General features: G+C 46.8%; 1 protein-coding gene and 1 long non-coding RNA gene across 3 annotated transcripts in view; one reads left to right on the forward strand and one right to left on the reverse strand.

Annotated features, from left to right (window-relative positions):
- The window catches only part of UBQLN1 (ubiquilin 1), a 119,962-nt gene that overhangs the window by 83,993 nt on the left and 13,177 nt on the right, over window positions 1-22,792 (forward strand). Inside the window, exon 8 of one of the 2 annotated variants that reach the window (XM_030193694.1) lies at window positions 1,802-1,885. The exons of the other annotated variant lie outside the window; for it this stretch is intronic. Within the exon in view, the coding sequence (XP_030049554.1) occupies window positions 1,802-1,885 (84 nt within the window). The remainder of the gene's footprint in view (window positions 1-1,801; window positions 1,886-22,792) is intronic. 2 annotated transcript variants of the gene reach the window in all.
- On the reverse strand, window positions 6,940-20,891 carry LOC115463306. Its single transcript, XR_003941023.1, has 3 exons — window positions 20,881-20,891; window positions 8,761-8,766; window positions 6,940-7,027 (listed from the first exon to the last, which is right to left on the reverse strand). It is a non-coding gene; the product is annotated as an uncharacterized LOC115463306 (long non-coding RNA).

Consider the following 22,792-nt stretch of genomic DNA (forward strand, 5'->3'; position numbering starts at 1 on the left):
ACTTACAACACATTCGTGGCAGAAAGCAAATACCTTGCTAGCGCCCGTTTCATTTGTTTCAGAAATGGGCCTTTTTTACTAGTTTGTTATAAATTGTAATCAGTGTGTCATTTGGAGGGGCTGGTTATAGGGACACTCTAGCATGTGTTATATGTAAGCCACACTGAATCCGACTTTGCTTGGGATAATGTGTGATATAAATGTAAAAAAAAAATCCTTTATCCTCCACGTTTCAAGACACTGCCTATCCTGCTGGATAGTGATGGCACAAGGAAAGCAAGTTTGGTCAAGTGAAGACTAACTCAAAATAACTTGTTCCTTAGCTGGGCCCTAGTATTATATTTATTGGGTTGAGGCTCATAGGCGCCATTTGTTTCTAAACAGCTGTTTAGGGGAGCGACCGCTCCACCTGCGCCCCACCTAGCTACGCCACCGTTCCACTTAACCAATTTTTAACCTAGTCAGTTATTTTAGTGCCCATACCGAGTGACTGGGTTAAAAACTGGTTACGTGGAAGGACAGAGGGTAAGTGGTAAATGAAGTTTGCTCCGAGGAAAAGGAGGTTATCCTCAAGAAAATGATTTAACTGAAAATACAAGTTTTTCGGCCATTTTAGAAATGAAGGGCAGGTTAGGTATGGGTCGATAGTTAGAAACAAGCTTGGAATCTAGGTTGCAATCTTTAGAGGATAATATTCAAAAGCATTTATACAGCTGATGGCAGTACCTAACCACAAGTGCTGCTGCTTTAAATTTCCTATTTTATGCATACATTTTTTGCTTTTTTTTTTTTATGTAGAACAGTCAAACTTTTCTGCTCAGAAGAGAGCTGTGATTTGGGGCAGAACAAGTTATCTTTTTAGCAGTGAAATTTAGCCATTAATCATGTGTCAACAGCTAAATATCAGGTCTACTTTCTAATGTGAGTGCTAATATCTTTGACTATTATGATGAAGTAATTGCATACCTGGCCTTCCAAAATTGTGTGTGTTTTTCAAACTGCCACTTTTAAAATCTATATATAGTTTTGGAAGGCCAGTGTTTTTAGAATTTGAATGGTGGTCATATTGTTGAATATTGACCTCATCGCCTTTAAAAGTTGTTACTGCCAAACTGAGCACTGGAACTGGAAATATTTTTATCTACAGAGCAAGTTACAGCATCGGCAGTGACAGGCCTGTTATGAAAGTGACCTGTGTCCAGGCCATACAGTAGGAGGGGCTGTCCACCATGCATGTCAGCCTTATTCTGGAGAGATCTGTTTAGGGTAGCAGGTTATTTCCTTGTTTATGCCTGTGCACTTGTGGACCTCTGCAAATGAGAATGTAAATTCAGAGGTGATGCTGGGAGTTGAATTAAAGTACCTGGTGTTTTCCTGACACCAGAATTTGGTGCTGAAACTAGTATATAAGCCACCTCCAGTATATTTAACAGCAGTCCAACAAAATTCTAGCAGCTAGTTGGGGTGTGATGCCTGATATTGGAAGGTCCCAATATCTACTAAACAAGAACTGCCCAGTTGGCTAAAGGCTGGCATTTATTGATCAGATTAAAATTTAACAACATTAAAATTAATCAAATCAGACTGTGAATGTTTGACTTGATTTGTCTTAGCAAACAATCATGAGCATTGAGGGGTAAGCTTGTATATTGAGACGTACTTACTAGTTTGTGGCATCTAGATAGAAGGTAGTAGGCAAATTATATTTGTATTCTGCTGATAAAAACATGGGCTTAATATTAGCTGTACATGTCACAAAGGAATAGTATTAAATCGGGGTGCTAATATTTTTGACCAACAGATGATGCTAAATAACCCACTATTTGCTGGAAATCCTCAGCTCCAAGATCAAATGAGGCAACAGCTCCCCATTTTTCTTCAGCAAGTGAGTACTAACTTTACTATTTTAAATAAGTTTTGTAGGCATTTTTGTTGAAGGCCAAAATCTTTAGTTTGTGTGTGCTACTCCATGGAGAATTCTGTCAATTTTTTTAAACATTCATCCTTATTTGCATTTTTTATTTATAATTCCTCCCTCATAAAGGCCTAATTCCTTCCTGCCCCAGGCCTGATACCTATCAGGTTTCTCCCTGCCCAGGATTGACCATATATCTCCCCTTCCACCATGAAGTCTCATTCTCCAATTTGCCTGAAACCCTCCTTAGACTTAAAATCCTGTCCTGTCCCAAGCAGGTTTAATCTCTAACTTTCTCTGTCCCATCTCTAGGGTGAGGACACCACAGATTTTTTTCTTCCCTGTCTCCAGCAAGACTCCCAATCCCCCCCACCCCACTCAAAGTACACAACCCACAGCTCACTCTGAAGCCTCTTCTTACTCCCCTGTATGCACACCCATGGGTTCAAGTTTATTTGATAAACCACCAATAAAACAAATTATTAAGGCCCAGATGCACTAAACTTTAACGACCCTTTAACGAAGAAATTTTTAACCGTAGCATGCATTAAAGGCCATTTTCCGACAATGCTAGCAGCTGACGAAAACAGAATGCAAACGAGTAACTACCATTGTAATGTGGACAATTCAAGATTCACTAACCATATCGACGATTGCACCGAATCATTTACCGCGATAAATTTAACGTGAGGTCAGAGCTGTCGTTAAGGCCTGAGCTGCTCCCCGCTTCCCCCTGCAGCATAAAAATCCAAGCTGGCATGTTTGAAAATATGTGAGATTAAATAAAAATGCTACCAATAAAGAACGACAAGGTGGATGCAGTACTTCATAGGCTTGCTTGCTTGCTTGTTTTGAGTGAACGGGGATGACATGACAGCTGCAGCATAAAAATCCAAACTTCAGCAGCCCTGGCCCCCCTCCCTTCCTCTCTGCCTTTTTCTCCCACAGCTCTGCCTCCCGCCATCCTCCGCTTCCCGCTTCCCCTGCATGAAAAATCAAAATTTTAGCAGCCCCGACCCCCCTCCCTTCCTTCCTTCCTGTCTCTCTACTCTTTCTCCTGCAGCTCCGCATCCCGCCATCCTCCGCCCCCAGGCCCGCACAGCACCTCTCACCTCTGTGTGAAGGCGCTGCACAGGCAAGAAGAACATCTGATCGTCGCCGAGTCTTCAGGACATCTCTCCTTTCCTGACCTGGGCCCGCCCTCGTCTGACGTAAGTAACGGTTACTTACGTCAGACGAGGGCGGGCCCAGGTCAGGGAAGGAGAGGCGTCCTGAAGACTCGGCGGCGATCAGATGTTCTTGCCCATGCAGCGCCTTCACACAGAGGTGAGAGGCGCTGCGCGGGCCCGGTAAGGCGGAGGGGGGAACGGCGGCAACGACCTCGGGGGCTTGGCACGGGGCGGAGGATGGTAGGAGAAAGAGAGAGGAAGGGAGGGGGGTCGGGGCTGCTAAAATTTTGATTTTTCATGCGGGGGGGGGGGGGGCAAGGCCGTCCATACAGGATGCTCCTGACGAGTGCCTTTGCCCCCTCACGATCCTTTTTTGATTTTTGTTTTGATTTTCTATTTAATGCAGGGGGAAGCAGGGAGCCACGTGTTTGTGTTGGTTTTTTTGTTGTTGTTTTGACGTTTGTGGCATGCGCAGAACAGCCAGCATAACGCTTGGCTGCTCTGCGCATGCTTTAGGGGCCGATTACCGACGGGGATTACACCAGTTTAACGAATCTTTAATGCATTGAACTTTACAATACCGCACCAAACATGTGCGATTTGTTTTTTTGGTGCATTCTTCGTTTTTTTTCAAATTCGTTAAGGACTTTTACGTTTTAGATTTTTACGTTTGGTTGATGCATCTGGGCTTAAAACTTTCTTCATGTCCATACCATTCCAGACAAATGGGTTATGTCCATCCGCCAGCGGAAGGAGACCAAATTAGTTTCAAGTGATCTACCCCTTAAGGGTATCGTGCAGCCCTGGAATGTTCTTTATAGTCTCTATCCCCTAGCAGATGGTAGATGGAACGTGCAGCTCCTACTGGGTGCTTCTCAGACAGCTCCTGACCTAGTTCAGTTGATTAGGGGTTTCTTTTTGGAGGATTTTAGCTCCTTTTTTCTGTTTGGCTGGAGCTAGGCAACACCTGGTGGTGTCGTGTCCCTTCCCTCTGCCTCTCCTTTGCATGTTTGTAGTGGCAGTATGTGGAGGCTCTAAACCTACTTGTTTTTGTAATGTGCCTTACTTGTTTGAATTTTCCTGCACATAAGAGTGTATTTTCTCATCATATCCTTCACGCAGCTCTCTCCCTTCTTCATTCACATGATGGGAGCTTTTCCCTGCACTATTCCTTTGGTGGGATAACTGTTTTTCTTTCAGCTAAGCAGGTTTCAGCTGAAGTCTTCATGCTCTGCCTCTTTCGTTAGTGTCAGCTGTCAGGGGGTGGACTGTTTTGCCGGTTTCTCTCAGTAACCTTAGCAGCTCCAATGGTTTTTGTTGGTTGCAGTGCATCTGAGGCAGCAGTAAGCATGGTTGTGAGAGCGAAGGGCTGATTTCAAAAGCCATCAATCCTCTGCTGATGGAGGCATTTAGGGACCTTCCCAGAAGTGATGACATTTGGGGAGGTTTTCTGCCGATTTGAAGCTAGCCCCTGGTTTTACAGTACGCTCCTGCTCCAGTGGGTGAGTGTCTCTGAAGTTTACAGCTTTGGGAAGTACAACAGCTGTGTCGGGTATTAGCCTTTCCTGCATTCCTGTTTTGTGGGCTCTGGCTAGGGATTGTGCTTAATGTTCTCTTTGTTTTCAGAGTGGGAATGCATTTGCTTTTCTTAGCCCTGCTAAGTGCTTGTTTCCCTTTCGAATGGGATTGCTACAGATTCTTGTTTACTCCCCGATTTGCCTTTTAGGTTACAGAGTCCAGTCTAGCCACTTTCAGTGCTCTACAGTTTAGATAGCTGTTGTTTGCTTGTGAGAATTTTGCACTACTTGACAACATTTCATCAGATCTGAACAGTTTCTGCTTCATTTTTAATTCTCCTCTTGGAAACTTAGGGCTGTCCCGTCTTTTGCTCCAGAAACGTGGGAGCAGCAGCCATTTTGTTCCACTTGGGAGCAGCTAACCTTCCTTCTGTTCAGGAGTTCCCTGAACTGGGTAGTTTTCCATTTAAAAAAAAAAAAAAAAAAAGGGGGGGGGGGGGGGGGTTAACTTGGCTCCCTGCCTAAAAGGCAGGTGGGTTCTGGCGATGTACCTTATTCTATGGTTGCCTTCAGCTTGTTGGTAGTGACTCCTGGAGTAGCTTATAATTCTTATTTATCTCTACAGCTCCCCACTGTTTTCGTTATTGGCTGTCTGAGGGTTTTGCTGCTACGTCTAATTCTGGCCTTGAAGTATAGGCTGCTTTATATATTCAACTGCAGTTTATTCCGCCAGGAGTACCAGCCTTACGGTATGGCTGTGGTGTCTAGTTTAGCTACAGCAGCAGCTTTATGGGATGGCTGAAGTGGTAGCCTTCCGGTATGGCCTCGGCTACAACATCCCTGTTGTAGCAGTGGCAGCCTTCTAGTATGGCCTTGACTGCAGCCTTCTGGTATAGCTGTGGTTTTGGACCAAGCCGGACCAGCAGCCTTCCCTTCCAGCCTGTGATGACAGATGTCCGTCCGACTTAACACAATGACCTTAAGGTATATTTGTAGCAGCCAAGTTGTAGCAACAGCCTGACAGTTTTCCAGGGACTTCTACCAGCTGGTATAACTACAGTGGCAGCTGGTCTTAAGCGGTGGCAGCAGCTTTCTTCCAGCTGCAGCAGGTCATCCTAGCCTCAGCCACCTTTCTGTCAATGCATTCTACACTGTTTCTCAAAGCTCTCACAACCACCTTTCTTATGCGGATTTGTTACCAGTTTTTAGGCATTTGCTTAGCTCATCTTTGGAGGCAGCTGGGTCAGTGTTTTCCATTTTGACCTGTGGTCTCTCTAATAATGTACCGGCAATCTTTGTTTCATCCGTATTCTGCCCTTCGCAACTTATCTTGTTCTCTCTAATTCTGGTTGGCAGTTCACTCCTGTATCGGTGGAGAATGGGTCGCAGTGGCAGTAATCCAGTACATCTGTCTGTGCTGGCAACTGAAGCCGTGGTGTTTCTTCCTTATCAGCCTGCACATTGCAACTGCTACAACAGTGAGGATGTTGCGGCTGTGCTTAGTCCACTTATCTGAGTTGCTGTGGTAACTTATATTGCTCATCTGCATGGGTGGATGGTGGCTGTCAGCAGTGGAAGCTCCCTACTGTTCTTGGCGACACACTACCTGGATTTGCTCAGCGGCAATGTCATGTTTTTAATCATTTCATTCACAGTCTAATTTTCTTATGAGCTGCTGTGTTTGTCAACTATTGCCATTTCTCAAGGGCACAAGGTGGACTTTACTCATCTTCGGCTCCTGATTTCATGTTTGGACGCAATGGCAGCCAGAGCATCTTGCAGTGGCCTGTTTCTTACAACCACAGTACCTGTTACGTCGTGCCCATGGTGCCATACTAAGAGCCACAGCTACTTTTGGGCCCTATCATGCTAGCTGCAGCCTGGTTGCCTTCTGATGTTACCCTGTCCTTCAGCCTGATGGGCAGAGCTGTCTCTCTCTCTCTCTCTCTCTCTCTCTCTCTCTCTTCCTGCTAGCTAGCTGCAGCCTGGTTGCCCTTCTGATGTTACCCTGTCCTTCAGCCTGATGGGCGGTATGGGATCTTCAGATGGCTACAAAACCAATTTATTCTAATGGACAACCAGGTTGCATTGTTCTTTGTGAACAAGTTGTGTGGAGGGGAGGGGGGTGTGGGATCTTACTCCTTGTGTTGGGAGGCAGAGGGGATATAGTTATTGGGCCTTCCTTCACAGAATGGTCCTTTTGAGCCATGTACCTGGTGGACAGACTAAGCAGGGTTTTGCAATAGCACGAGTGGTCTCTTAAGATGGGCATAGCCCACAAGATCTTCCAAGATTGGGGCACTCCCTTGGTGGATGCTTTTCTCCTACATTGTGGGGAGAAACTTCTGTATGCGTATCCTCTACCTCTCATAGAGAAGACTTGCTGAAACTCAGACAAGACCAGGGAATTATGATCCTAATCACTCCTTATTGGCCGAGGCAGATCGGGTTCCCTCATCTGGAGTTACCCTCCGAAGATCCATGGAGATAGGACAACCCACATCATTCAGAACAAAGGAACCCTCTTGCATCCCAAACTCCAATCCTTCATGGCTTGGATGTTGAGAGCGTAGAATTCAGGTCCTTAAGTTTGAGGGTGTGTCTTGCATCTTGCTGGCTTCTAGAAAAAGAGGTGTTACCCTTTTAAGGTTTGCTGTCTGGAGTTTAGATCCTCTCACTTGACCTACACAAAACTGCTTGATTACTTCCTGCACCTCTCTTGAGTCTGGTTTAAAAAAAAAAAAAGCTCTATAAGGGTTCATCTCAGAGCAATCGGTGCTTATCAAGGTGTAGGAGGTAAGACCATCACTGTACAGCCTCTAGTTGTCAAAGCCCCCCCCCCCCCCCCCCCCAATCAAACCTCCCACCGTGTCATGGGATCTCAACGTTCTCACCCAGCTGATGAAATCTCCTTTTGAGCCTTTTGATTCCTGTCATCTGAAGTATTTGACCTAGTAAGTTGTGTGTTTGGTGGCAGTCACTTCAGCTCGCAGAGTTGGTGAGCTTTAGGTCCTACATTAAGTTTCATCACAATAGAGTAGCTCTCCGCACACACCCTAAGTCTCTTCCTAAGGTAGTGTTGACATTCCATCTTAATCAGTCAATCGTTCTGTCAACATTTTTCCTGAAACCACATGCCCATCCTGGTGAAAGTGTACTGCATACTTTAGATAATAAGCGAACCTTAACTTTCTACCTAGAGCAGACTAAAGCTCATGGATAGTCCACCCAGCTTTTTGTTTCTTTTGTCCTAATCAGAAATTTTATGTTTACTGATGGCTACCCATCTGATTAGCATTCAGATTGCAAGTCCTTTACTTATGCCCAGGCTAGACTGACCCTAGAGGTGCCATGTCAAGGCTCATAATGTCAGTCATGTCAATGTTGGTAGCCCACTTCTGGTCATCTTCCATACAAGAGATCTACAAAGCTGTAATATGGTCTTCTGTCCACACATTCACATCTCATTACTGCCTTGAGCAGGATACGCAACGTGACAGCTGATTCAATCAGACAGTTCTGTAGAATTTGTTCAGTGTCTAGAATCCAACTCCACCCCCATTTTTTTTCTGTTTCAGGCTGCTCCTTCACAGCTAGAATGTATATAGTTCTTAGGTTGATTGACTGCTGACCTTGTATATGAGGGAGGTGACCACTTTTACTTTTCTTCCTTTTGGCATGGTCTTATCTGGTTCTATTCTGTATTTTTTCAAAGGACCTTACCTTTTAATTTTGTCTTCAAGTTGCTTTCAGCTTCATAGTTTGTCTAGTGTTGGCCTTTCTCTGAAGGCTTTTTGTGTCCAACCCTTTTTTTGGGGCACTGCTTTGCCACACCCCATTTGTCTGGACTGTCTGTTATGGACATGAAGGAAAAATCATGCCTTACCTGATAAATTTCTTTACTTTAGTCCTACCAGACCAGTCTAGAATCCCTCTACTTGTTTTCTTTCGTCGTCGTCGTCTTCTTCATAGATTGCTTGGACTTTATCTTCAGGCTGTTTCTTACTTATGCTGACTCAGTGCAATCCTGGTTTTCCAGGGAAATCTGTATCCTGGAAATTGACAGAATATGGCGTGGCTGAATGGAAAGGGTTATCTTAACTTTATTATGAGCACCACTGCTTGGCTAGTCAAAATACTGAATATTCTAGGGCTCTACGGTATCCTTAAGGGGTGTGTCACTTTTTTTTTTTTTTTTTTTTCAAAAGCTTGGCTCAATTCTTTATTTAAGCTTTTACCAAACATAATTTTTATGAGTGATAATACACAAGAAAGAAATAATAAAGCATACAATGCAGAAAAACAATATTCATTATATAGATATTCCTTAGTAACGACCACAATAATCATAGATATGATCCAAGAAAGATTTAGAAAATGCCTTTGCTTAAATAAACATTTCACAAAGTTTAAATCAAATAGGTAGTTACGTTCCCAGGTGAGTTACTCAAAGCCTACTATACAGCGTTGCATAAGTGACTAGACTTGTACATTGACCTCTTCTCTGCTTTTAAGGAAATCTTCCAATTGTTTTGGATCAAAAAACTGATATTGTTTAGACTGCAAAATTAATCTACAAATACAGGGAAATCTCAAAAGGAAATTTGCCCCAATTGCCAAAGCTCTTGGGCGCAACAACAGAAACATTTTGCGTCTTTTTTGAGTTTCCCTGGACAAATCCGGGAAAACTCTCACTTTTGATCCCATAAATAACGAATCTAGAGGAAGACGAAAACAAGATGGCGTCCAAGGAGGATGTTGGTCTCTGAGCTCCTGACTCTCGCTAAGCCCTAGGTCGAGATACCCTTACCCGACGGACATCATGGGGAAGAGGAAGGGGAAGACGGCGATGCAAACCTCCTCAGCTCCTGTAAGCTCTACTCCCCGGCAGCTGACATAAGTACATAAGTAGTGCCATACTGGGAAAGACCAAAGGTCCATCTAGCCCAGCATCCTGTCACCGACAGTGGCCAATCCAGGTCAAGGGCACCTGGCACGCTCCCCAAACGTAAAAACATTCCAGACAAGTTATACCTAAAAATGCGGAATTTTTCCAAGTCCATTTAATAGCGGTCTATGGACTTGTCCTTTAGGAATCTATCTAACCCTTTTTAAACTCCGTCAAGCTAACCGCCCGTACCACGTTCTCCGGCAACGAATTCCAGAGTCTAATTACACGTTGGGTGAAGAAAAATTTTCTCCGATTCGTTTTAAATTTACCACACTGTAGCTTCAACTCATGCCCTCTAGTCCTAGTATTTTTGGATAGCGTGAACAGTCGCTTCACATCCACCCGATCCATTCCACTCATTATTTTATACACTTCTATCATATCTCCACTCAGCCGTCTCTTCTCCAAGCTAAAAAGCCCTAGCCTTCTCAGCCTCTCTTCATAGGAAAGTCGTCCCATTCCCACTATCATTTTCGTCGCCCTTCGCTGTACCTTTTCCAATTCTACTATATCTTTTTTGAGATACGGAGACCAGTACTGAACACAATACTCCAGGTGCGGTCGCACCATGGAGCGATACAACGGCATTATAACATCCGCACACCTGGACTCCATACCCTTCCTAATAACACCCAACATTCTATTCGCTTTCCTAGCCGCAGCAGCACACTGAGCAGAAGGTTTCAGCGTATCATCGACGACGACACCCAGATCCCTTTCTTGATCCGTAACTCCTAACGCCGAACCTTGCAAGACGTAGCTATAATTCGGGTTCCTCTTACCCACATGCATCACTTTGCACTTGTCAACATTGAACTTCATCTGCCACTTGCACGCCCAATCTCCCAGTCTCGCAAGGTCCTCCTGTAATCGTTCACATTCCTCCTGCGACTTGACGACCCTGAATAATTTTGTGTCATCGGCGAATTTAATTACCTCACTAGTTATTCCCATCTCTAGGTCATTTATAAATACATTAAAAAGCAACGGACCCAGCACAGACCCCTGCGGGACCCCACTAACTACCCTCCTCCACTGAGAATACTGGCCATGCAATCCTACTCTCTGCTTCCTATCTTTCAACCAGTTCTTAATCCATAATAATACCCTACCTCCGATTCCATGTCTCTGCAATTTCTTCAGGAGTCTTTCGTGCGGCACTTTGTCAAATGCCTTCTGAAAATCCAGATATACAATATCAACCGGCTCCCCATTGTCCCCATGTTTGCTTACCCCCTCAAAAAAATGCATTAGATTGGTGAGGCAAGACTTCCCTTCACTAAATCCGTGCTGACTTTGTCTCATCAGTCCATGTTTTTGTATATGCTCTGCAATTTTATTCTTAATAATAGCCTCCACCATCTTGCCCGGCACCGACGTCAGACTCACCGGTCTATAATTTCCCGGATCTCCTCTGGAACCCTTCTTAAAAATCGGAGTAACATTGGCTACCCTCCAGTCTTCCGGTACTACACTCGATTTTAGGGACAGATTGCATATTTCTAACAGTAGCTCCGCAAGTTCATTTTTTAGTTCTATTAATACTCTGGGATGAATACCATCAGGTCCCGGTGATTTACTACTCTTCAGCTTGCTGAACTGACCCATTACATCCTCCAAGGTTACAGAGAATTCGTTTAGTTTCTCCGACTCCCCCGCTTCAAATATTCTTTCCGGCACCGGTGTCCCCCCCAAATCCTCCTCGGTGAAGACCGAAGCAAAGAATTCATTTAATTTCTCCGCTACGGCTTTGTCCTCCCTGATCGCCCCTTTAACACCATTTTCGTCCAGCGGCCCAACCGACTCTTTGGCCGGTTTCCTGCTTTTAATGTATCTAAAAAAATTTTTACTATGTATTTTTGCTTCCAACGCTAATTTCTTCTCAAAGTCCTTTTTTGCCCTCCTTATCTCCGCTTTGCATTTGGCTTGGCATTCCTTATGATCTATCCTGTTACTTTCAGTTGGTTCTCTTCTCCACTTTCTGAAGGATTGTTTTTTGGCTCTAATGACTTCCTTTATCTTACTGTTTAGCCACGCCGGCTGACGTTTAGTCTTTTTTCCCTTTTTTCTAATACGTGGAATATATTTGTCCTGAACCTCCAGGATGGTGTTTTTAAACAGCATCCACGCCTGACGCAAGTTTTTTACTCTGCGAGCTGCTCCTTTCAGTCTTTTTTTTCACCATTTTTCTCATTTTGTCGTAATCACCTTTTCTATAGTTAAACGCTAGCGTACTTGATTTCCTAGTTTCACTTCCTTCAATGCCAATATCAAAACCGATCATATTATGATCACTGTTATCAAGCGGCCCTCGTACCGTTACCCCCTGCACTAGATCATGAGCAGCACTAAGGACTAAGTCTAGTATTTTTCCTTCTCTTGTCGGCTCCTGAACTAGCTGTTCCATGAAGCTGTCCTTGATTTCATCAAGAAATCTTATGTCCCTTGCGTGTACAGATGTTACATTAACCCAGTCTATATGCGGGTAATTGAAATCCCCCATTATTATTGTGTTGCCCAGTTTGTTTGCGTCCCTGATTTCCTTTAACATTTCCGCATCCGTCTGTTCGTCCTGGCCAGGCGGACGGTAGTACACTCCTATCACTATCCTTTTCCCCTTTGCACATGGAATTTCAATCCACAGTGATTCCAAGGAGTGTTTTGTTTCCTGCAGAATTTTCAATCTATTTGATTCAAGGCTCTCGTTAATATACAATGCTACCCCTCCACCAATCCGATTCACCCTATCACTACGATATAATTTGTACCCCGGTATGACAGTGTCCCACTGGTTATCCTCCTTCCACCAGGTCTCAGAGATGCCTATTATATCTAATTTTTCATTTAGTGCAATATATTCTAACTCCCCCATCTTATTTCTTAGGCTCCTGGCATTCGCATATAGACATTTCAAACTATGTTTGTTGTTCCTAAGTACATCATGCTTAGTACTTGACAGTATTAATTGGCAATCTTTTGTCTGATTTTTATTGTTATTTAAGGATACCCGATCTACTACAATCTCTTTTGCAACCTCACTATCAGGATACTCTATCTTCCCTGTTATGGTGATATCTTTGAAAGATACCTTATCCCGAACCATGCTCTTTTGAGCGACTGTCGGCCTTCCCCCCATTTCTAGTTTAAAAGCTGCTCTATCTCCTTCTTAAACGCCGATGCCAGCAGCCTGGTCCCACTCTGGTTAAGATGGAGCCCATCCTTTCGGAATAGGCTCCCCCTTCCCCAGAATGTTGCCCAGTTCCTAACAAATCTAAAGCCCTCCTCCCTGCACCATCGTCTCATCCACGCATTGAGACTCTGGAGCTCTGCCTGTCTCTTGGGCCCTGCGCGTGGCTTGAGAGCTGTGGAGTACAGAGACTTGAGCCGCAAACACACACGAAGGCCAGTTCCGACGTTGGATCGCCGGACTGCAGTATCGAGGGGGCTTCGTTAAACCCGCCTCTAGTCATTGCTCCTCCACGACCCGGAAGCAGTTTGCTTGCAGGGGGACTCCAGCCTGTTGAGCTGCCCGAAGAGTCAAGCCGACAGGCTGTGAGCGGAGGCCTTCTACAACGGCAACCCCAGTTATGACTACTACCTGGAAAGAAGGGGTAGGAAACCCTCTCTTCACCAGTGAATCGGGAGGTGCCTCCGGGGGGTATTCGTGGACCTGTAAAACCCGCAGTGATCACTCTCGAGAGCCTATGGGATGCCATCCAAGGCATGAACAACAACCTACTCCAGGTAACTGACGTTATGAAAGAGGACATAATTTCTCTTAAAACTTCCCAGACTCTTACCGCTTCCCAAGCTCAGAAAAATGAAGAACAAATTGGGACAATGAACGTTGAAATTAAATCTCTCCATAATTTAACAAGCATAATGCTCAAGGACAAGGAGATACTGGTTAAAAAAAGTGGAATACTTAGACAACCAAGTCTTAATTTTCCTAAAATACCTTTAATTCCTCCAGTTGACATGTTTAAGAGATATTTGGAAGAAGTCTTAAATATTCCTAAGGATGCTTTACCACCGGTCGTCAAGGCGCAGTATATTTTTGGAGTTAAATCTGTTTTACCAGAATCTCCACCTGATTTAAATATATCCGCTTTTTTGGAGAATTCTTTAGAGACTGTGACACAAAGACTCTCTTATAGTTTCTTTTGCTTTCGAATTGGATAGAAATAACATTTTTCGTTTGTATTTTAAGCATATGCAAGCCAAATTTATGGGGGACAAAATTCAAATTTATCCAGACCTCAACAGCGACACCCAGACAAGACGTCGTGAGTTTTTAATCTTAAAACCAAGGGTTATTGCCCTAGGCGGATTGTATATCCTGAAGTATCCCTGTAGATGCTTGGTTACACTTGAAAGTGTTAGTTATGTTTTTCTAGACCCTCAAAAAATGGCTGTATTCATAAAAGCTAAGGAAGGAGGGGAAGGTTCAACCCTGAATGACTACATAGGAAAAGATACTGTTAGTGCCTTCTATTGTGTGGATAACGCTCTCCACCTTGATTGATTGAATTTATTTCCTAATTTTATTGCTGATATCTTGTTTTCCCAACTATGGTGGTCAATATGTTTATGACTTAATTTCCTTTTCATATTATATTTCTGTATAACTTAATCTTAAACTTTGCATTTATAGTTATATGAATGTATTATTTTCAAAAGTTATAAATAAAAAAAAAACGAATCTAAGTGTCTTAGCGAGAGTCTAAGGACTGCATCTCTATCCATTTCCAACGCAAAGGTTGCTAACAGTGTAGTTTTCTGTGTTACAACCTCAAGAGATGACTCCAGGAATGCGGTGAGGTTCATTGCACCTTGCCCTTGTAAATCCACTGATGTTCTAACATCAGTCTGTAAATAATAAGCTGTAGTTAAGGGGGGCAATGAATTCTCAGGCATGCCTAGGACTTCCAGTAGATATTTTTTAACCATCTGCGTTGGAGGAACCAGTGGGGACCTCGGAAAATTAATAAATCGCAATGTCAATCTCTTTGGTTCTCCAGGTATTCCAAGCGCCTCAAGGTAAAATTCTTGTCTTATCAAAATTTGATCCATAAGTTCAGTTTTCTAACTTCAGATGCTTGGCTTTCACAAGATTTTAACTGAATCAGCGCAGTCTCTGACAAGGCCTTTATTGTCTCCATATTTCTCAGCATTAGATTTTGTAGTGCAGATTGGGTCTTTGAAGTCAAGTCCCAAAGTGACTCCAAAGTCACTACGGCAGGTTTTTCTATCTCTCCCATAATACAAGCCGGTAGGGGGGCTTTAGAAGCTTGTTCCAGGATACTCAGTCTTCGATGAGACAACAGGAGCAGCTGTTAACTCGGGTTCTTCCAAGCTTCCAGCTCCAGTTCTCCTCTCCCGCAAACTCCCTCCCCGCTCCTCTCAATCTCCTTCGTGGGCCAAGGCAGCAGGGCTTGCTGGGAAGTTCTCCCTTCTGGGTTGTGGGGGCGCCGTACGCTCGACGGGGCTGAGGGAAGCCCCGTCTACGCTGCTGTTCTGCACCGAAGTGTCGGCACCAGCAGAAGGAGTAGACGCCGACATGGGACCGGGCACCACCGTGAATCGGTCCAGCGTCTGCTGAAGCTGGGGCACTCCCCTCGGGACGGAGGGAACCTCCCGAGTCTTACCCATCTGCAAGGTAGGTAAGGCGCTCTCAGTAGCGTTCGGTTGGGCCGAGTCTCAGGCGCGTCCGTTGACGCTACCTAAACCGTCGCCATCTTGGATCTCCCTTGAAGGGGGGGGGGTGTCACTTGAAACTATTTTTGTTCTCTGTCTCCTTCCGCTGGTGGATGGAACTTAACCGATTTAACTGGACTAATCTGGTAGGACTAAAGGAAAAGAAATTATCGGACAAGACATTTTTCCGTATACAGTGTAAAATATTGTAATCTTCCCTTTTCTTGTTTATCCCATTGTGGTCTTTGTGTTTTCCCTGTCTTTGACTACATTTGCATGGGACCAAGGTGGAGAAAAGACACTGGAATCATAACTACAGCCAGTAGTGTGATTAGATGGGCCTAGAAAACGATAGACCATCAGCATGCCTGAGGGAAGGTTTAGGAGGAGAAAAGAGTTTTGAGAAGGGACTGAATTTATCGGTGGAGGACTCAGTTCTGTTATATAGGAAAAGCTTATTCTAAAGGATCAGAGCAATCCACATTAGAGTGTCTACTGAAGTCGAGTCAGACCTGGAGGTGAGAAGGAATTGTCGAGAGATGTGATGAGCGGAATGTCCTCTGAGGAGCATAGGGAATAGGGTGTTCTATGATTAGAGAACCTGCATAAAGAACGGTGATCTTGAAGGGGCACCTGTAGGTCATAGGAAACCGGTGCTCAGAGAGGAAAAGAAGGGAGACTCAATCTAATTTTCTTAAGGTGAAGTGTCTGATGGCTGTGTTTTCTACAAGTTGGCGTCTTCTGAGCTGCATAGTCTATAGGCTGTGGTATAAAGAGTTGTAGCAGTGGTTCTCAACCTTTTTTCAGTCAGGATGCACCTGACTGACAATGTTAGCATATATGTTACACTGCATACATGACCCTACAGTATGGCAGTTTTTATTAATTAAATGTAAACAGGATCAGGTTCTTTCTGCTTTCCTGTCTTCTGCTCTCTTTCCAATGGGGGTTGTCCATTTGTCCTTCTTCGTTCTCTCGCTTCATCTACCTCTGATATACTTCATCTCTGCTGACTCAAATTTCATCCTCTCTCTCTTCAGTCCTCCATCTTCATTTCACTTAGGTGTCAACTTTCCTTCTCCTCTCATCCACTAGCTCTCCTCTCTCACTCCTTCCTTAGTCTCCTATTCCCTTCTTTCACCTATTACTTCTACATTCTGTACTCACATCCTCTCGCTAATCTCCTTCAGAACCCCCATGGTCACTCCCACATGGTTCTACCATGTCAAGCATTCCTCCTCCCTCCCCTTTCTCACACCCTTGTAGGCTAGCATCTCTCTGTACCCTCTCCCTCTATCTCCTCCTTCCCTCCCCCCCCCCCCCCCCCCCCAAAAAAAAAAAAAAAACCCAAGTGTAGCTTCAATGTTCAGCAGGGCAGTGACTGCCGGAAACCTAGCCTGGCACCAGGTGACGCAGTTACAAAAACCCCAATGCTGCATACTGGACATGAAGCCTGCTAAATGTGGTTTTACCACTACATAACCTGGGAAGGAGTATGGCATCAGGGTTTGTGTAGCTGCACTTTCTGTGGGTCCAGCATCTGTCCTTCTTCCCACAACAAGCACCTCTTTCACTTCTCCCCACAACAAGCACCTCTTTCACTTCTCTTCATCCGCCACAATCCAGGCTCCCTCCTGCTTACTCCCTCCCTTCATGGTCTGGCATCTCCTCTTCTCTGTAGTCCAGTACCTCACCTTTATCCCTGCAGGTCCAGCACTTCTCCCTCTTTTTTTCTGTTAGCCCCCAGTGAGTCCAACACCGTGCCCTTGTCCTATGCCAGCCCTCCCCCTCCCCTGTTCTATTCTTCGTCAGTAGTGGAAGTCATAATAAAATGCCTGAGATGACCTGGAGCCTTTCTTCTGCTGCATCATGCCCTCATGTAAACTGGATGTTACATTAGAGGGCAGAATGTGGCAGAGGAAAGGCTCTAGGTTTGGCTCAGACAGTTCCTTATAGTTGTTGGGGGAGGGGGGGCTGGATCTGCAGCAAGAGGGCAAGAAAGGGACCCTGCAACCTTTTACAAAAGGAAAAGGGGGGAACCCCCACTGCTCCCAGTGCAGAACACTAGTTGAGAACCACTGAATTATAGTAATCCAACCTGGATATAACAACAAGGGCAATGAGGAGAGTTCTAAGGGAAGAGGGTTTCAGGATAGAGCAAATAGAACACATTGGCCTCAGGGTAAGTTAGCATGAGGAGAACTCTGAAAATATGGGTGTGAAAAGAGAGCTACGGAAAAGTAGATTTTTTTTTTGGTGGGGGGAGGCTGTGGAGATTGGGGCAGAGAAAGGCAAGGTGGGGGTTTTGTGCCTGAAGGAGGAGGGAGAGACTTTGAACAGGCAGAACCTGGGGTTTTGTTAGGCATTAGGGAGAGAGAACAAGGAGGGCAGTGAATGCTGAGGGATGGGGTGAGAACTGGAAAAGGAAGAGAACAGCTAGAGGGTAGAGAACAGGTGACCAAGCCTTATTTTTTAATATGTATATGGCAGCAATAGGGGAAGTCTTTGAAGATTTAAAAGTCAGCGATAGGTTGTATGCTGATGATGTGCAGTTCTTTTCTCTGTATCATTAGATGACATCTGGTGAACTCGCTCGTCGTATGATAGGAGTTCATGGGTGAAACTAATAATCTAATGAAAACTGAGGTAATATTGGTTATTAGGCAATTGGAAGTACCATCAGTGTTGTCTGTGTTGTAGTAGCAGCAAGGTTTTCCTTTCAGAATCAAGTAATGAAAACTGTACAGATGTGTTTTTACTATTTGTGCATCGTTGCAAAATTGAGGTCTTTGCTTGTTGCACCTGTATGATTTTAGGGTTATTTTGAGGTCTTTGCTTGTTGCACCTGTATGATTTTAGGGTTATTTTGAGGTCTTTAGTTTTGTCTAGACTTCTGCAATGGCTTTTATTTAGGTATTTCGCAAAGTAAACTTGTATCATTTGCAACACATCAAAATGCAGCAGCTCATACGATTGGGCACATTGAGAAATTTGACCCTGCGTCTCCAGTGTTACAAGTATTACATTGGTTACCTGTAAGATACAGAATACAATTTAAAGTATTGCTTCCATATCATCATGCTGATCAATCCATAGACTGGTGGGTTGTGTCCATCTACCAGCAGGTGGAGATAGAGAGCAAAGCTTTTGCCTCCCTATATGTGGTCATGTGCTGCCGGAAACTCCTCAGTATGTTCTCTATCTCAGCAGGTGGTGGTCACACACAGCAGCAGCTCTGGCTAGGTCTCCAAGCCTAATTTTTAGGTTTTGTTGAGTACCTGGGGTTGAGGGCTCTTCTTGAGCAAGTGCAAACCTGGTGGCGCCAGGTCCCTCCTTTTCTCCCCCCTCCCGCTGGCTCCGTTAAAAAAAACCAAAAACATTTTTGAACGTCCTTAAGGGCGTTTATTTCGACGTTTATTTAAACGTTTATTGCAGCTACTCACTGGGACACCAGGTCGTTACAGCTCGGAGCGAGAAGCAGGTAATTTTTTTACCTTTTTATAGCGGGCAGGGGGTTCTCTCCACGTGGCCTATGGCGTCGGAGGGCGAGGGCGCGAAGAATCGCTCCCCGGACTGCGTGTGCGCTTCTAGCGGGGATGCGGGGGTCTTAAAGTCTGATTCGCCCTTGTTGGGTGTCAGTTTGGAGGCCGGTCAGTGTCCCGGGTCTTCCTCCGGTGCGGCGGTTTTTCCCGCCATAAACGCCCATCCCCCACTGCTCGCCTCCGCCATCTTGGCCGGCCACTCTGCTCGGATGGCTTCTTCTTGGGCCGCCCTTGAGCTTGGAGAAGTTAATGCCATGGCCGCCCTTGATTTGGGCGACGGCAAAAAAGCGGCTAAAGTTAAGCGCCGTTCTTCCCGCGCGGCTCCTTTGCGGAGTGTCGCGCCGGACGCCATTTTGGATGCACAGCATGTTTCTCCCCCGCTCTTGCGAGCGCCGGTTGAGGGTGCGTCTAGGGCTGTGGCCCAGGCTGCTGAAGTGCACAGTCTGGGGGGGTTTCTCCCCCGAGTTTATTTTGCTGCTGCATCAAGCTTTCCTTACGCAAAACGCTGCCCCTTTTCCCTTGTCTGATAAAGGGGTTGAGGCCCCCGGAAGTAAACGCCCTCGGGTGGATTCCCAGGCCTTAGAGGACTCTGTTTCCTCTGATGTAGATGAGGGCAGCGTATCTGAGTTCTCCCAACGGTCCTTTGGGGATTCCTTGGAGGAGACTGATTCCCGCTCGGATGGAGCGGATGACCCCTCTGCAGCGCGGATCTTTCGCTCAGAGGATTTGCCCAACCTGTTAGTGCAGGCCATGAGCATTTTGAAGATTTCCTCTCCGGAGGACGTCTCTCCCTCAGCCCCTGTTGGCTCCGCCATTATGCTGGGGACGAAGCGCCCGCCTAGAACCTTCCACGTGCATGATGCCATACACACCTTAATTTCGGCTCAATGGGATGTCCCGGAAGCGAGCCTCAAAGTGGCTAGGACTATGTCCCGCCTCTATCCTTTGCCTGAAAGTGAACGGGAGGCCTTTCTTTGGCCTACCGTGGATTCTTTAATCACTGCGGTGACTAAGAAAACGGCATTGCCGGTGGAAGGTGGCACGGCCCTAAAGGACGCCCAAGACAGAAGATTGGAGGCGGCCTTAAGGTCGTCCTTCGAGGCGGCTGCCTTAAGTTTGCAGGCCTCAGTTTGCGGTTCCTATGTGGCCAGGGCGTGCCTGACGATTGTTCAGCGGGCTTCCCCCTCGAATCCTTCCTTGAGGGCTGATTGGCCGGCCCTGGAATCGGGCTTGGCTTATTTGGCAGACTTACTGTATGATGTCTTGAGAGCCTCGGCTAAAGGTATGGCTCAGACAGTCTCTGCGCGGCGGTGGCTTTGGCTGAAACATTGTTCTGCGGACCACGCCTCTAAGTCCCGCCTGGCTAAGTTGCCTTTTAAAGGCAAGCTGCTCTTTGGGGTCGAGCTGGACAAAATTGTGACCGATCTCGGCACATCTAAGGGCAAGAGGTTACCAGAGGTCAGGGCTCGGGCCAGTGCTCGCCCCGGTATCTCCATAGGACGGTTTCAAGAAGCCCATCGGTACCGCCCGGGCAAGTCGGGCTCCTCTGCCCCCTCTTCCTTCAAGAGGAACTTCTCCCCCAAGCAGCATTCCTTTCGCAGAGACCGCCGTCCCGGAGGTGCGCCCTCCGGTCCTCCCCCAGGGTCTCGTACCCAATGACAGGGTCCTGGTCCATGGCCCAGTGCAGATTGGAGGACGCCTGTCCTCGTTTTGGGGCGAGTGGACCAGGGTAACTTCAGACGCTTGGGTGCTGGAAGTCATCAGAGACGGCTACAAGCTAGAGTTCTGCCGACCCTTAAGAGACTGGTTTGTACTCTCTCCCTGCAAGTCTCCGGTCAAAGCTGTGGCAGTGCAGCAGACCTTGGACAATCTGATCCGCCTGGGTGCGGTCGTTCCGGTGCCAGAAAATCAGCTTGGCAAGGGACGTTACTCCATTTACTTTGTGGTACCAAAGAAAGGAGGTTCTGTACGGCCTATCCTCGACCTCAAAGGGGTCAATCGGGCCTTGAAAGTTCGGCACTTTCGCATGGAGACTCTCCACTCTGTTATAGCGGCAGTGAAGGTAGGGGAGTTCCTGGCATCCTTGGACATCAAGGAAGCGTACTTGCATATTCCCATCTGGCCTCCTCATCAACGCTTTCTGCTTTTTGCAGTCCTGGGCCGACACTTCCAGTTCAGAGCCCTCCCGTTCGGGTTGGCTACTGCTCCGCGGACCTTCTCCAAAGTAATGGTGGTCATCGCGACCTTCCTGCAAAAGGAAGGAGTACAAGTCCATCCTTATCTGGACAACTGGTTGATCCGAGCCCCCTCTTATGCAGAGTGCGGCAAAGCTGTGGACCGGGTGATTGCTCTTTTGAGCTCCCTGGGGTGGATCATCAACTGGGAGAAAAGCCAGCTGCGCCCGACTCAGTCCCTGGAGTATCTGGGAGTTCGATTCAACACCCAAGTGGGCAGTGTGTTCCTGCCGGACAATCGGATTGTCAAACTTCAGGCTCAGGTGGACCAGTTCCTAGTAGCCTCTCCGCTTCGGGCTTGGGACTATGTGCAGCTGTTGGGCTCTATGACGGCCACGATGGAAGTAGTGCCCTGGGCCAGGGCTCATATGAGACCACTACAACACTCTTTGCTGCAGCGCTGGACTCCGGTGTCGGAGGATTATGCTGTGCGCCTTCCCTTGGACCCAGCAGTGCGCAAGGCGCTGAGCTGGTGGCTGAAGACAGACAAGTTGTCTGCAGGGATGCCTCTTGTGACCCCAGAGTGGATTGTCGTCACGACGGACGCCTCTTTGACGGGCTGGGGAGCCCACTGCTTGGGAAGGACAGCGCAGGGGCTCTGGTCTCCTGCAGAGGCAAAGTGGTCTATCAACCTCCTGGAACTCAGAGCCATTCGGTTGGCGCTTTTGGAGTTCATTCCGGTACTGGCGTTGAAGCCAGTACGGGTCCTGTCGGACAATGCCACGGCTGTGGCCTATGTCAACCGCCAGGGAGGTACCAAGAGCGCCCCTCTAGCCAAGGAAGCCATGAATCTATGCCAGTGGGCGGAAGCGAACCTGGAACAGCTGTCAGCGGCCCACATTGCCGGAGTCATGAATGTCAAGGCGGAATTTCTCAGTCGCCATACCTTGGATCCCGGAGAGTGGCAGTTATCGGCTCAGGCGTTCTTGGACATCACGAAGCGCTGGGGCCAGCCGAGCCTAGATCTGATGGCGTCATTGGCCAATTGCCGTGCTTTTTCAGCAGAGGATGGGACCCTCGATCTCTGGGAGTAGATGCTCTTCTCCAACAGTGGCCGACGCAGGAGCTTCTCTGTGTTCCCGCCCTGGCCCATGTTGGGCAGGGTACTAGACCGGGTGGCAAAGCATCCGGGCCGAATAATCCTGGTGGGTCCCGACTGGCCCAGACGTCCTTGCTATGCGGACTTGATAAGGCTATCAGTGGACGACCCTCTGCGGCTGCCAGTGGAGCAGGGCCTGTTGCATCAGGGTCTCGTGGTGATGGAGGATCCCTCCCCCTTTGGTCTTACGGCCTGGCTATTGAGCGGCAGTGTCTGAGGAAGAAGGGCTTCTCAGACAAGGTAATCGCCACTATGCTGAGAGCGAGGAAGCGCTCTACTTCTACTGCTTACGCCAGGGTTTGGCGTACCTGTGCAGCGTGGTGTGAAGCAGGCTCACTTTCTCCCTTCACTGCTCCAATTTCTTCAGTGCTGGCGTTCCTGCAAGAAGGTCTGGAGAAAGGCCTGTCGATCAGTTCCCTTAAAGTCCAGGTAGCGGCTCTGGCTTGCTTCAGGGGCCGCCTGAAGGGTGCTTCCCTGGCTTCGCAGCCAGATGTGGTACGTTTTCTCAAGGGAGTTAATCACCTGCGCCCTCCTCTTCACTCAGTGGTGCCTGCGTGGAATCTCAACCTGGTGCTAAGAGCCTTGCAGAAGCCGCCTTTTGAAACCCTTGTCGAGGGCATCTCTGAAAGACCTGACGTTGAAAGCAGTCTTTTTGGTGGCTATCACTT

The sequence above is a fragment of the Microcaecilia unicolor genome, chromosome 2, assembly GCF_901765095.1.
Source record: "Microcaecilia unicolor chromosome 2, aMicUni1.1, whole genome shotgun sequence".
Classification (NCBI taxonomy): Eukaryota; Metazoa; Chordata; class Amphibia; order Gymnophiona; family Siphonopidae; genus Microcaecilia; species Microcaecilia unicolor.